Here is a 15,652-nt window from a genome sequence, read left to right on the forward strand (position 1 = left end):
GTAACGGTAGAAGTTAATTAACCCATACAGTAACAGGGTTCAATGAAAACGAATCACTTTATTTTGTATAGGCGATGGTTCTCGCTACTCTTGCTATCTTTGTTTTTATATGACTAAAACTTTTAAAGGTTAATAATAATAGAGCTGAAATACTGATTAATAACTGAATAATAAATTATTTTTTTGCTTAAAGTAAATGTCTTATCACTTAATTTTCTTCTCAGAGTACACCAGAATGCTACATTTTAAACCTCATATTTAAAATAAAATGCTCCTGGTATGTGTGGGCATATGGCTCACACATATCTGCACTCATTTTGTTTTGTTTTGCACAGGTTGCACATTATTGTTGTTTTGAAAAGATATGCAGTGTAAAACTCAGTAAAACTCTTTATTGCCAAATATTTGAACTTGTTTTGTTTTGTTTTTCACAGGTTGTACTTTATTGTTATTATCTTGTAAAGACATTCAGTGCAAAACAGGTGAATTGCAGCCACAATAAGCTATTGTTTTGCCAAATATTAGTTGTTTTTTTGCACAGATAGAACTTTATTTGCATTGTTCTAACAAAGTGATTGCACATTGTATTTGTTTTTGTCTGATGGCGCAATCTGGTTTACTTGAAAGTGATTGCAATTTTCTTTATTCTATTATTTGAAAAAGCACAGATGGAGGAGTCACAAAATGTTATTATTTCAATAAAAGTTCAACATGGACCATTTTGTTACAATTTTGTTGGGGCGGTGGGGCATGAACATTTTTCTTCCTCCAAAGTGGGGCTTGACAGAAAAAGTAACCACTGGGTTAAGCACTATAGTCATACAGTCACAAAGAATAATGTGAACATATGTTAACTATATAAGTTTGATTTTTGCAGCTTCATTGTATTTTATTTTGTACATGCTTCTTCTCAACAGGAAATGGCAAATCTATGGACAGTTGGCGAGGTCTCTCTTTGGCTGGAACAGAATGGTCTTCAGGAATACCAGCAGGCCTTCTTGGGTGAGCCTTTGAATGGAGACAGAGTGGACCTGTGGCTCTGAACACTCTCTGATCAGCAAAGCATGTTGGCAGAAACATGTCAAAAGACCAAACCTCAAACTATCCAAAGACGAACCTGCCACGGTGATGAATAAGGAGGACTGTGGCGGTTATTGGGGGGACCAAGCTGTGGTTCAGATTTCATGGAGGCGCATTTCCCCACACGCATCCTTCAATGCATTTCCGTGTCGTGGAGGGAAGCAAACCGAAAATTCCCATAATTGGCCAGAATGCAATACATTACCTTGCGCACGCGTTCACTAAAAATGCTATGCAAGGTTACACCATCAAGTCTTGCAATTATTCCGTTTCTTGCAAACTAAATGGAATATACACAGAGGCGGTGTTGCATTCTGGATCCGCAGTGTCATATGTACACACTGAATGGACAGAAAAACACATCACCAATGAGGTCAGACCTTTGGCAGAGCTAAACAGCGGCCAAGGGTCGATTCCATTTATAGCTGGTGTCATTGGGTGGATCCAAGCCAACCTGAGTATCGACACGGAGGAACAAGAACTCAATGTGCCGATGCTGGTTGTGACTGGGCCAGAGAAAACCACCATCATTGGAGCTAACGTACTGCGTGCTCTCATCAAAAAGAAGCCCACGGGACCTGCAGCCCAAAATATTCGTGGAGGTGCTGGTTCACCGGAGGAGTCGCCCGAGGCCACACTACTTCCATATTGTGAATTTTGCGAAGGGCCATGTCACTTTCCCCCGATCATAGAGCGACAGAGCCCAGCGGAGCAGGATGTCACCTGTGGCTTAGTAGAGAGCAGGATCGGTGGTTTGATCCCCGGCTCCGCTAGTCGCATGTTGATGTGTCCTTGGGAAAGACACTGAACCCCAAAATTGTTCCCGTAGCTGTGCGTACGGTGTGTGAATGTTGGTTAACACACCTGCCTGTCTAGTTAAGGACAACACATTTTGTGTTGCTTTCAACACAGTCAGTGTGTTAGCACATTTAACACATGCTGTGTGTTACATTATGATGTGCTGTATCAAAATTCTGAGATAAGTAAAATATATATGTCATAATACATGCTATAATTTATAATTAAGTACCTTAAGTTTGACTAATTAAGTCAAAAGTTTGCCATATCTCATAATGTTGATTTGTGTCAGAATTTTAACATGTCACAAGTATTTTTTTATCATGCAAAAACTATTGTTTCGTTTTCTGAGATGAGTTTTGTTTTTCCCATCTGTAATATGTAGCACAACTTAAGGATGATATACAGTGATCTACAGTATACAAAACCAAATAATGTAGCTTTATTTTACATGTTTATTGCATACAGTTTTGTGGTAGAACACATACTCATTTGGTTATAACAGTTTTTCAGGATTGAATGAATAGAGCAAAGAATAAAACAAAAGGCCAGTGCGTAGTGGGATGTTAAGATGGTGGAGGTGGATATAATTTCCTGTACTTGCTCTGCATCCAAACTCGGTGCATTGCAACTTTCTTTCCTCTGTTCACTTGGAGTCGTCTGTCCTCCAGATTCTGAATTTCTTCCAGTCCAGCACTGGAAAATAAATCATGAACCTCTTCTGTAAAAAAAGAGAAAAAAATGTGACATTTTAATTTTAAAATAGCCATGCTTAAAGGTGCTAAATACATAAATAAATAGACTTTCATTGCCTCTGCATAGCTGCAAGCTGGCGGCTGGCAGCTAAGGGTGCTAATGGCCCTAACAGTGCAAACATAACTAGCGGTGCTGACAGAGCAAACCGCTCATATGGACAAACATGCACTAAAATGTAAAGAAAGCACAGAGAAGCTGGCATTACAACACACACAGAGGCAGAGTGACTTCATTCACTGCTCAGGTATTATTCCACTATATCTTTACAAAGCAAATAGTTGTTTGCTGCTATACTAATGCCCTGAATCCCGTATGGAGAACCTTTAAATATACTGCATCAACATATTCCAATACCCCAAAATACCCACCCATGTATGTTAACTCCTACAAGGTTCCTAAAACCTCAAAATCCCCTGAAAAAATACCAAGGACATCACCCGTGTCCTCAAAAGTAGCTTCGGTCTTGTCAGCAACTATTAGTGATGAGATGAAGATCTCATGGTTCAGAAATACCTTTAGTGAAAAAGTACACGCAGGTTCCATCTCCTCGTGTATAGAAATTTTCTGATAAGCACCGTCCTGATTGTAAGAGATTAAAAGGTTAAACAAGTAAATATATATTCAATTGTCAAAAACACTCCACATACACAGAAGTGTATACAGAATATTAAACAAATTAGGTTCAGTAAGTTGGAGGCTCACCTCTCTTAAACCTGAGCTGTGAGAAGTCATATCTCCCATAATCACGGAAGAGAAATGTCCCTCCATGTTTCAGGTATGTAGATAGTCGGTTCACAATTCCTTGCATTCTGTGAGTGAAATGTAAATTTACAACCCCTCAAATGTCAACCTAACCACTGTACAGTTAATACGTTGCACTCAGTGACACAATACGGTTAGATTTATATTTAGGTTATGTAAGGACTGTAATGATTTAGACAAAGCTAATTGTGATGGTGGGTACGGGGGTGTTTTATTGGTTGTGGAGGGGCCTGACAGCTGAGAAATGATATAGGCTCTCCTGTGTCTTTTAATTTTCACCTACCGCTCCGGATGAATGGAGGAGAGCACAAAGACTGCCAGAATAACATCCAGGCTCCGAGGAGGGAATGGAAAGGAGGCCATCTCCTCGCAAATGTCATGGACAAATGCGTGACACACAGAGTCATTGTAGTCTGGATGGTCCTATATGAGGAAAATAAAGTAGGCTTTTTTTCATAGATGAAAATGAGTTAATATTAGATTCGTTATTTGCCAAACCCAAAATAAAAAGATCTTTTATATTTAAACCACTTTGATTCTCTTTTCTCCTTAACATATTAATTGATTGATTCAGCTGTAGCTACTAGGCAGAGCTTTCAGTTATTCTGCAGTACATTCAAGTGTCCCATTGTGTGAGGGAACAATGGTCGGAACTATAAAAACTAATCTGAATGGACATTTTTGAAAGCTTAAAGATTGACATCAACAACAGCTTTACAATGAATGAATTAAATGTATTACTTCATCAAAAGTTCATGTAATCTGTCTAAATATTTTAGCAGTTCATGACATGGAGGAATACTAATCTGATATGATGGAAATACCCTCAATGTACTGTCCACATGATCACAGTTGGTACCATAAAGACACCACTGCTAGTTTGACTTCATATAGCTTTGGCTGTGTTTAAATTATATACACACACACACACACATATACATACATACATGATACGAGTCTGCTTTGAAAAAATGCATGGACCTCAATACAGTTTATTCTGTGCATGTTCATACCGAGCAAAATTAGCAAAGCTCACCTTGACCAGCTGAATGGCACATGGGGAGAAGTCACAACAGTATAAATATACGTCTGTTTCTCTATGGAACAGAACAGACAGTTTAACAACCTTTGACTGATTACAAATAGAGTGCAACTGCACTTTTCCTTTCACGGAAGCCAAGATTTCACCTTTACTTATTGCCAAAAATTGTATAAATGCCTTCCTGGAAAAACATATGGACAGAACATTACAGAAACAGTAAGTGAAAAGTGTTAAAGGCCACATGGTCAATTTCAAATTACAAACTATCAAATTATAAACTGGCATAGAAACTCTCAGGGTGTGTTACACTCTGCACTTCTCCCCACCACTGATGATGGCTTCAACTAAAACCTGAAGTCCTTCCCAATACCAACGAAATGCTTCCTCTTTTCCTTTCTCACCAATTTCTTCACCCAGAAACTGATTTCAGTGCAGATTAAGCGATTTCAGAGCCACCCAGGAGTCCTTGTGTAAAGAAGCACAAGAGGGCCTTTCTTTTCAGAAGACATTTTGACATGTCACAGTAGGAAAAGACGGGTCAGGGTCCTGCTGTTGTGCATGCTGGCTCACTTTCACACTGTCGTGGCTTACTGGGACACTTGATTAGAACAGAGCCATTGTGAATGTTATCAAGTCAAATGTCTGCTGTAGAAAAGGCCAGTTAAAAGTATTTTGTAATGATACACAGATTAATGCCACATGTATTTTTGATTTAAGTTCCCACATTTGTTGCAGTTTGTATCTCAAATTCAGTATATAATGTTTTTCAACAGTCAAGTGTATTTTAACAGTACAAGCAATGTGGGCACATGTAATGTAATCATACTGACTGTATCTTGCTCTTGTGCATAGTTCTGTTATACTATGATATATCATTCATGGTGAGCCACAGTTTTGTGCTGATTGAGGAGCTGGATAGTGTTATGGTGCATGAACTCATAACAATAAAATGGTAAAGATAACTATATTTTACTGCCCAGTATTGTGTGCATTTGAATGTTTTGCTTCTGTAAACATGTGTTGCACTATAAAACTGACATGATCCACATTGATGGTGTTGAAAAGGTTAACTTCAATGGAATATATGAAATATTTACTCACTTTATGGAATTAACGATGGGAAATACGCTGTTACCAACCCCACATCCGACCTGTAGAAAAATATTTGATTGTATTTGTTATTATTTAAGTGCTGTTATCTCACATTTTTAGTATAGCATCTTACAGCCTGTTATTGCCACAATTGTGTAATAGTCCACATGCAACAATCTATATTAAAACAATCAGAATTCAAATCAATACATGTGAACAGTTTTGAAAACCTCCAAGATCCTGAAGGATGCATGCTGGCCAGGGAAAGTAGCAGCTTGTATGGCAGCTTCATTCCTATCCGGTGCTGCTCCCTGACCGGACTCTGTCTGATGATTGGGGGTGTCTGCATTTCTGTGATGGTGTGTGGGTCCGTTGTGTTGCCGGTGTCGAGTCTCTGTGTCTGTGCTGGATCCAGTCGGTTGCGGGAGTGACGCCTGCTGATCACCCAGACGCCCGTTTGTGGTTTGACTTTTTGCACCTGAAGGAAGCAGTTCTGGGAACTCTAAAAACAGCCACTTGCGATCTTTAAAGAACTTTTCCTGGTGCATCTTGTAAAACTTGTCCCAGTATTGGCAAGCCTCTGTGTCAAATTTACCTGTGTGGAGGAGATATTTTCCTAAAAGTTAACCCCATTCAAATGTAACCTGGAAACCTATTTTTGCAGGGAAACATTCTTGCCTTGTTCCTCTAAAGGAATGTGTATGCAGGAATTTTCTTTTGCCTTCTGTCGTGCGTTTTCTTTTTCCTCTTCCGTCCATTGCACGTGATCCCTAACAAATAAAGCAGTACAAATGCTGTTGTTGATACATCTGCTCAACTAGAGTAACTTATGAACAGCATCAAATAACAGAAAATATAAAACTGTAACATATAAATCCACTGTTGCGTTTTGCAGGTTGATCAGAAAGCTGTTAACTGTAACCCTAAATCTCAGTCCCGTGCTGTTCAAAGTAGGCACACCTATTCTGTAATCCTACTATCTCCATAAAAGGCATATACAGATAACTGCTGCAGTACATCACTGACCACATGTTGTGCTCAAAGATGTCATCAGTATTGGTCAGAATCCGTGACCCAAGTGGAGCTGAAGGTCTTCCATCTGTCCTATGTAGTCTTGACGACAATCTGCTGAAAACTCCAGCCAATTTGGCGACAGAGAAACTCCGCAGTTTATGCATTTATTCTGTAAAAACACAAGAAGAGTAACATATTTTACAATGCTTTGACAGTGCACCGACAGCTAATGAACACTCACTGGTGCTGCTGTTTAACGCAAACTAAATTATTGTTTTACTCTTCAGGAAAATGTGAGGATCCCAAACTTTACACATGCAACAAATGGCAGCCAAAGTTTTAATAAAATGTTTGAATAATGAGGCACTATACATCTGGAAGATTTCATGAAACAGTGCTGCCAAAGGAGTCTTTGGTTTGAATATTTAATTCAATGAAAACATCAGAGATATTTAAGAGATGGTTGGAACAAGCCAATACAGCAAAATATATTTACAGTCAAAAAGTATGAAATAATATACTTTTCCGAGCTACTTAAGGGGAAACAAAACTAAATGTTGATGGGTGGTAATCATAGTCTATGGTGGTTATACATCGATGCTCAACGTAACAACGGTGGAGAGGAGGGCGCTAATGTTCCAAGATGGATGCCGTGTGCCTTAATTCCTTCACTAGAAGAAGACGCTTGAGGAAGACTACAACTATGGAGCGAGTGGAGAGATAGCACGGGTGGGCAGTTAAATGCGAGATTATTCCACCAACTTTTAACTGCTGATAACACTTCTTTGTTTCACCCCATGGACAACTCCATTGTTCAACTAACGCTCGGTCATACATAACAAACCAGGTACGACCTTCGAACCCGGAAGTAAACAAGATATCGAGGTAATCGTGCTCAATAGCAGTTACCTTTTTGAGTTAGCTAAGCTAAGCTAACAGCAAAGCTAAGGAGGCGGTTCCATAGTGGAGGTTCTCGGACAGATGGACAGTCAGTGAGGGGTTTGAACGGTGTCGCCCTCACCTTGCTCTGCCTGTGCTCTTGTGGTCAGCTTGGGTTGTTGTCTCCCGTCATGCTACCAGACGGTCCTCTTGTAGAAATAATAAGAGCCGCCTGCTGATGGCGCTGTACCGCAGTAAGAGAGCCGTAAACGCGGCTGAGCTGTTGAGCCGGAGGAGCAGAGGTATCAGGGATGCTGGGACTCTGATCAGACACAACATGAAGGTCCTTCGAGGTATCCTCCTCCAGGTAATGGAAAATAAATACTTAAATCTATTAACTGTATAGCTGGTTTCAATGGATGCTTCAATATGCTATCTTGTTTATCATTGTAGGACAACAGGGATTTCATTAACGTATGGAACAAGAGCTCCAAATCTACAATAATGTATGAGAATGGTAAAATCTACTTTGAAAATTACCAGAACTGCTACAGCTGGTGAGTATGAATGTTTAACTTTTTTATATTTAGTCTTCAGCACACAAAATAAGACCTTAGAGCTACAGATGAATTGCAGCATCTTTAAAACTGGCATTAAAAAGTCACTTAAGTTATCTTAAGTATCTCTGAAGAAATTAAATATTGCCTTCCTTTATTAATATGGTGGCAGGGCTTTCCCCTCTTTATACATAGCTTGTATAAATACAATTTTACCTAGTTTATTAAGGTTGTCGACCAAATTAAAAGCACTATTATTAGAGCAATGTGAAAATTAGTGTATATTGTCATGATGTTTATGTACATGGCACTCAGGTGTAAACATGTAAGTGACACTGACAACAGAATAATGTTTATACTCTGACACACAATAATAAAATCTTCTGGTATCAGTGTTCATGCAGAGCCTCAAGTTCTATACAAACTGCCTAAGAGATCTAAACTGGAGAAGTTTGAAGATGCCTTGCTGTGTCAGAGCCCACTTGTAAGTGACAAACCGAAGCAGATTTTTATTTTTTTTTAATCACCAGATTTTAACATCCGAGGTTCAGATTGTTGTTTCATTTGTCTCGTTGACAGGACAGCACACTAGCCTCCCCCTCTGATCAAAAACCCAGCCTCTTGGCTTTAACCGCCGACAACTGGCTGTGTCGCCTTTCAGCTGAAACAGGAGAGGAGCTGCAGAGAGTTTACCTGTCTTCAAACCATAAGTTCAGGTATTCAAGGCCCTGAGTTCTCTGTTCCTATCAATAAATGTAGCCGTTTTTCAGTTTTAGTTCATTTCAAAACCTTTTTACCTTATTGTATGTTGTTTTTTTGGTAGGTATCTCAGCTGGGATGTTTCTCAAGAGATGTTTTATGTTAAATCTGTTCAAAACAAAGAAACCTCTTTAGCCCGACACGTAAGTTATGGTGTGTTATGTGTCAAGTTTTGTGCCTTATTGAAGAGTGTAAGGGCACTTCATTAAGGGTAATAAAGCCTATAGAGCTCTCTGTACATGGATTTTTGGCAATTTTGATAGGCGCATTGCATAAATCTAAGAAAATATATAAAAGATCTTGTAATGATCAGTGAGGTATTTTAAGTATCTCTAGTCATTTCTCAGAGCTTAAGGTGATGTCTTTGAATTGCTAATTTTGTCCTAAACCTGAAAATATTAATATTACAATAATCAAGAAGTCATAAAAAGCAGTACATTCTCACATTTGTGAAGCTGGAACCAGTGGAAGTTTCTTAATAAAGTACAAATATATTTCTCTTTTTTTCCCCCGACAAATCGATTTGCACAACTGTTAATTTTTACTACTTATCTTCTCTTAAATGATCTCTGATGTGGAAAAGAGATGACAGAAATGTGTCTTTTTAAGATTTGTTTTTAATTCACAGGCGGGAATCACTCAGAATACGGTGATGCACCTGGCCATCTTTCATGCCTTTCCCTTACAAATTGTTGGCATTTTGGAGATCAACAAAAAGGTATGCAGATTTGTTTGTGGTCTATTTTTGTTTGTGGTTTGCTTGAGGGAGTGATGTGTTGTTATAAAAATGTAAATCTTACTCTTTCAGGTATTTGGAAATGGCGTCACCGATGTTGTTCTGTCCCAAGGTGTCCTCGTGGTGTCTTACAGCAACAAGTCGGTGAAGCTGTACAGCTTTGAGCACATTGTTCAAAGGGTGGGCATTTGAAAGAGTTTCTGAATATTTTATTTCATCAGATTTTTGCATCATAAATACATTTTTGAAAATTGAATATAACATGCTTTCTATTCTTCTGGCTCATCTCTGCTGCTTACAGATCTTTATAGCTGATGAGCATTTTCTTTGTTTTCAGTACTTGACAGAGAAGCTAACGCTTGGAAAGCAGAGTTCACTTCTTGGTGGCAAAACTGTGGGCGATGTTCCGTTTGGCATCCCAGTAAATATACAGATCACAGGTGAGTCCATTTTGAAGTCTGGACCGGTGGTGTCTTTGTGTTAAAGATTTTAGTGGATCTACTTGGCCGCTGTAAATAGAAATGTTTTTCATTACAATTGTTTTTTTTGTCTTAATGCGCAGATCGGCCTCCAGTGCTTTTCGAGGTATCATGTGCTAATAACAGTGTCCAGATTGGAGGCTACCCGTGGCATTACATCTACACACCACTGCATAAAAATCACAAGGGCACTCACCACATCTGTTCACTGAAGGACAGCACCATGGTAGGTTTTAAAGAATCCTTTACACTTTACCATGATGTTTCAAATCATTTTGAAAATGTAGCATATGTTTGGCTATGATGGACAAATATCCCACTCTTCTTGTGTGATAGACCACCAAATTGTCCAGAGCTATTGAAACTGGCAGGGTAAGAAGGGCCGCAGATGTTTGTGACAGTCTTTGTATTCAGCGCAGAACAGAACCAAACCTGTAATCACTATTCAGAACCCCATTGTGAAGATCTTTTTTGTATGTTTTATACAAGATTCTCTTCTCTAGATTATTCCAGATGCAGTGTCTTTCATGACACTGTTTGTTTTTATTTATTACCAGAGACAATTGCCAGCAACTAGGGCTGCATCATATATTGTGTGGAAAAACATAAAATCCCATTTAAGCAGCCACAGTTTCCAAAACACAAGAAACCATAGTTTTGCTTTCCCTGAAATACTGGTAAAAAATACTGCAGCTTTCGGTGTAAAACAGAAATACATTTGTGGTATCATTTTGAAATGATACGATACACACATCATTACCAGAAACCTAATTTTCAAACTGATAATCCACCTGAAATGTTCCCAAGTATCAAACAGCTCTATAACACTCCTTACAGCTCTAGAAAGCTGCAGCACTTATCACAACCACCTCCTTAAGTGTGCAGTGGTTAAGCTGTACTCAAACAACAGAGTTTGAATGGAGTATCACTGAGATAAGTCACGTGTTATCTTCCACACTGTGGTGCGTGCACAGGTTGTTGATGCTTTGCAGAATGAAGTGCACAAATACAGTTACATATCACAGAAACTAACACGTGTTAGTAGAGTCAAAGTGAAATAAAATCACATTTGACTCTCCTGTTAGATTTCTGTTTGTTTTTTTCTCAAGAACTATAAGAGGAAACCTAATTATCTGATCATGGCAGTTTGCTATTCAATTAATTCATGTTCTAGTTGATGAGTTAAGTTTAATTTTATGACGTTAGGCATCAAATGGAATACAAAACATGAACTGCTGCTCTCTAGAGAGTGATGGGATTTTCTTCCACCCTGACGACTCGGGAAGAATCCTTCATGTTGGACCTGCCATCATAAAGTGAGTGCTACAGTCAACATTTACATATCAAAAGGAAGACAGTGGTGAGATATGTTTCGGTAATTTTTTCCTCTTTTTTTTTTTTTTCCTCTAAGTGTCCTGAAAATCCTTGGTGAACTGAACAATGGTTTAGCATCAAAGGTAGTTGAGGATTTCTCCATGAAAATCGATCGAAACAACAATGTAAGTGTCATTATTTACCTACTAGCGATCTATAGGCTGTACTCATAACATACTTGATTTACCTTGATCGTGACTCAGCCTCATGTGTGTATCACATGTGCACTATAACGACTTTGGTCAGACCGTTTTTGTGCGGGTAAAATTTAACATTTCGGCGTTCTGTCTACTGCAGCCTACCTCACAAGTCACAGTCACCTCATCGGGCCGAACAGTGAAGAAAAGATTTCATCAGCTGGATGATGACCCAGATCAAGAGGTAAGTGATTACGCTTTTATTATTGATCCAGAAACACAGTGGTTGTGGAACATAGAAATACTCTTTGGCAGCCAGGAATAACATCCAGTCTCACATGTTTTTGAAGGTTTCTTCATATTCTATATTTTTTTTATTGTCAACAAATGTCATGAAAAGACCAAAAAGCAACAATCCATTTGACAGACTTTCCGTATCGTGGAATATGAGGACGAGCTGGACCTTTTGGCAGTGGTGGTTACTAACGGTGAGGAGGGAGAAGGAAGAGCCCAAATCCGACTGCATGACAACCAGAGTGGGCAGTTACTGCGGACCGTGGATCTGGTTGAGCCTTGGGACGAGGTGAGGGACCTGACATGACTGTACCAACCTTAGAAAAAGTTGGAAGTGTCTGTATATATGGATTCATGTGTGCTCTTTTAATCTGTTTCAGACTTATCGCCATGAGTTGTTTTTTGACAAAGACACAGTTGTTCATACTGAACAGAAGAACACCAGCTTCTGCTGCCATGTTTACAAGCTCACAGTTGCCAGAAAATAAGGCTTTTATTTTTCAAGATAGTGTAAATATTTGTTTCTGTTTTTGTACAGTTTTTCTGTAAAACTCATATTGCTGTTTTTCACATCTGGATTACTGTGTCATGTCTATTGTGTGAATTATGTTAGATAAACATCATTGATGAATTCAATCATTGTGGTGTCTACACTGTATTACTGATAAACAAGTGCGGTCTCATCTCGTCTATGAACACTTTTACAATCTTTCTTTTAAATTAAATTCTTATGTTTTTCCAAGCTACTTTGTATTTCTGCATCCTGCATCATTCTTCTTTCCACCATGTTCATCCAAATAAACATATTCAAAATTGGCTTCGATGCAATGTGATCAGAACTGTGCATTATTGTGCAACTTGCTTTCACAACCCGCTGCACTAATGTGTGTGCGTGGTGAAAGCTGGCCATTTGTTACAAATATAAATAAGCATTCTTGCAAACTCGGGCAAGTTTACATTTTGGGTTTTTATACCGATGTTCATTAACATACAGTATGCTGTCCCTGTCAAATATGCAAATAAATACATTTGAAATTGCAGGTTTTGTATCAAGCTACAGGTGTGCCCAAATGTTATGTTGTAGTTTGAAGTTATTAGCAAAGGTTTGTTTTTTACTGAACTACTAATAAGTAATACTGAAGAGGAATTAATATAAAACAAACATATAACTTACAACCTTTATTTAAGCTGAAAAAAAACCACACATTGAGGAACTAGAGCCCTCTTTTACAAGTGTGCTGAGTTTACATTGTTGAAAAATAACTAAAAGTAACAAAGATAGAATTCTTGAAAGAAATCGGACAAGAACATAGCTGTAGTACTAGTAAAAACATGACTTGTAAGGATTACGCAAACGCATCACGGTGGAAGTCGAGAGCACTGTTGCAATAACTTGTATAGTTAAGATGAATCACCAAATAATGACAGCGCTTCAGGGTTTTGTTTGTTTTGCATTTAACTGCTCAGAGGCTGTTCAGTAACTTCTATAATCTTCAAGGCTACAAAACCTGTTTCCTCCAAACATTTGCTCAGCTGTCCGGGTCACGTGGCCGAGGTCCCTCCTCAACAGGCAACACTTGAAGTTGTTGTCAAGTCGAGCTGCTCCGCTGCTGCTGCTGCTCAACACTGATGGCGATGGAGAACTTCAGACAGTTCGCGGTCGCTCTGTCCGCCGCCTTCGCCTTCGGGATCGTCTCCATAGTATTCGTAGGAATATGGGTTAATCACTACAGAGAAGGTTTAGCCTGGGATGGAGGACCGGCGGAGTTCAACTGGCATCCGGTCTTGATAGTCAGCGGATTCATTTTCCTGCAGGGGTTAGGTGAGAGGAGTCTTTCTCTTTACTAAGTGTTGTGAGTGTTGTTTTGAAGATATGTAAACAACTGGAAGAAACAATCGCTCAAGGACATGTTGCTCAAGGAGAGAGGCTACTACTGATTACAAGTGCGTATTTACTGAAAGCGAAAGTGCAGCAACCACAAATAGGGACGTTTGAGTAAATTATAAGTTCAGTCTAATAACACGGCTGAGCGTCTAGCCTGCATGAGCACAAATTAAGCTACAGTAAGCATGCACTCAAGTAATTTATATGACAATAGCAGGGCTTCTTATAGCGTTTACCATCAACTACACCTTTCATAACATACTTTAATGTGTGCCTGTCATGCATGAAAACCTCACTTAAGCAATGTAATGGCAGATGCCTGTACTCTTTTAATTGAAAATGTGTTTAATATTCTCTAAATGAACAAAATATCTATCATAGTTGCTTTAACTTTTGTCTGAATGGGACTTCTCTTGCAGCCATCGTGGTGTACAGGCTCCCCTGGACCTGGCAGTACAGCAAACTGACGATGAAGTTCATCCACGCAGGCTTGCACTTACTGGCCTTCATCTTTGCTGTCATAGCTATGGTGGCTGTTTTTGACTTCCACAATGCTGCCAAAATCCCCAACATGTACAGTTTGCACAGCTGGCTGGGCCTGACAGCTTTGATACTCTTCTGTCTGCAGGTAAATAAACTCTATTTCAAAAATGTTTGAAGTAATGTGATGGTAAACAAAGGCCCCTGATTGCGTTTTGCAGTGCTGGTAATAAAAAGTACATCGTTTAACCATTTTGCAGCGTTATTGTTGCATGTTTCAAAGCACTGTACTTTCAGCCTATACCATCTTTGATAATATTTTATGGAACTATGGGCTGGTTCAAAACAATACATTGACAACTTTAACAGAATTGCATAGCTTGGCAAATGCTTGGCTCCATGTTTACTTCTTGTCAGCTAATGTGATTCACATACACTGCAACCCCGAAAAGCAGCTTACTCTTCTTTAAAAGGCCAAGTCATAGTGAACAACAGTCTGGTTTAGTACAATATCTGATAAGTGGAATTTTTTTTTTTTTTTTCTCCTTCAATGGGCAGCTTGTTCTTGGAGTTGGCATGTACTTGATACCATTTACACCTGCATCCTGGAGAGCAGCGTTTATGCCCCTCCATGTCTACTCTGGTCTTTTGCTCTTTGGCAGTGTAATCGCTGTAGCACTCATGGGCATCACAGAGAAACTCATTTTTAGCCTGTAAGTATTTTAAAAAAAAAAGGCTTATAATAGTTTATAAATAATGTTAAGGTGCTACTTCAGAGCAGGCATAACTTTTATTTTTTTGATCCTCATCACCAAGGAGCAACCCGAAGTACAAGGACTCTCCCCCAGAGGCAATTTTCGTGAATGTTCTGGGAATCCTCCTAGTGGTTTTTGGAGCTCTTATCTTCTGGATTGCCACTCGAAGATCTTGGAAACGCCCCAGTGAGCAGAACTTGCATACTCTGCATACCAATGGGGGAAGTGATGAAAGCGGCAAAGTTGGTCCAGCCTTGTCTGAGCTATCTGATGGAGCTGACGCTGAGCCCTGTGGGGAAGTCAGGAGGAGGAGTTACAGATTAGATGATCAGGATAACTGATTACAACATAACTGACTCGGAGTCGGTACTGTTTCCAGTGTTGAATGTATATATACACCCAGTCTACATTGGTTAGAGGAGGTCAAAATTAAGAAATCTATATATGCTGATCATTCTATATATAACTTTCTCTTGTGCTCCTGGAAGTATGCATTTCATTTCGTTTGTATTAGTTTTCTATAACATTTATTGTAATCGCATGCAGATAATGCTGAGTTACTTTATAACAAGATTCACGTGATTGTGGAAGACTCTTTATTGACATACACTGTGCAAATACATCTTTCTATACTCTTAATTCCTTTTGTATTGTCGTATCTGTTTTGTTTTTTTAATTTGTACAGAACCTACACTATACAATAAATAATTGCAACTTCTAAATAGCATCTTATAGTCATTTAATATTTAGAAATATATATGCAGAGAGAAGAG

The 15,652-nt window shown here is 38.9% G+C and overlaps 3 protein-coding genes across 3 annotated transcripts; 2 read left to right on the forward strand and 1 right to left on the reverse strand.

The window, feature by feature from the left end:
- Positions 1-2,336: 2,336 nt before the first annotated feature.
- mettl8 (methyltransferase 8, methylcytidine) lies at positions 2,337-7,660 on the reverse strand. Its single transcript, XM_031858624.1, has 10 exons — positions 7,566-7,660; positions 6,557-6,713; positions 6,209-6,300; positions 5,761-6,125; positions 5,540-5,589; positions 4,433-4,493; positions 3,680-3,819; positions 3,337-3,443; positions 3,148-3,213; positions 2,337-2,599 (listed from the first exon to the last, which is right to left on the reverse strand). Exons 2-10 carry the CDS (start codon positions 6,706-6,708, stop codon positions 2,445-2,447), a joined length of 1,188 nt encoding a protein of 395 aa, XP_031714484.1. The 5' UTR covers positions 6,709-6,713; positions 7,566-7,660; the 3' UTR covers positions 2,337-2,444.
- dcaf17 (ddb1 and cul4 associated factor 17) lies at positions 7,170-12,976 on the forward strand. Its single transcript, XM_031858623.1, is given in 15 exon segments — positions 7,170-7,641; positions 7,644-7,790; positions 7,877-7,980; positions 8,374-8,464; positions 8,560-8,696; positions 8,804-8,882; positions 9,368-9,457; positions 9,548-9,655; positions 9,813-9,915; positions 10,038-10,180; positions 11,161-11,270; positions 11,366-11,453; positions 11,626-11,709; positions 11,893-12,048; positions 12,140-12,976. Coding segments are annotated over 15 exon segments (1,575 nt in total). The 5' UTR covers positions 7,170-7,614; the 3' UTR covers positions 12,248-12,976.
- A 167-nt stretch (positions 12,977-13,143) lies between these two features.
- cybrd1 (cytochrome b reductase 1) lies at positions 13,144-15,601 on the forward strand. Its single transcript, XM_031858313.1, has 4 exons — positions 13,144-13,581; positions 14,064-14,272; positions 14,683-14,837; positions 14,941-15,601. The coding sequence occupies exons 1-4, from the start codon at positions 13,389-13,391 to the stop codon at positions 15,218-15,220; spliced, it is 837 nt and encodes a 278-aa protein (XP_031714173.1). The 5' UTR covers positions 13,144-13,388; the 3' UTR covers positions 15,221-15,601.
- Positions 15,602-15,652: the final 51 nt, after the last annotated feature.

Source organism: Anarrhichthys ocellatus, unplaced genomic scaffold, assembly GCF_004355925.1.
Source record: "Anarrhichthys ocellatus isolate YVR2014 unplaced genomic scaffold, GSC_Weel_1.0 scaffold20, whole genome shotgun sequence".
NCBI lineage: Eukaryota > Metazoa > Chordata > Actinopteri > Perciformes > Anarhichadidae > Anarrhichthys > Anarrhichthys ocellatus.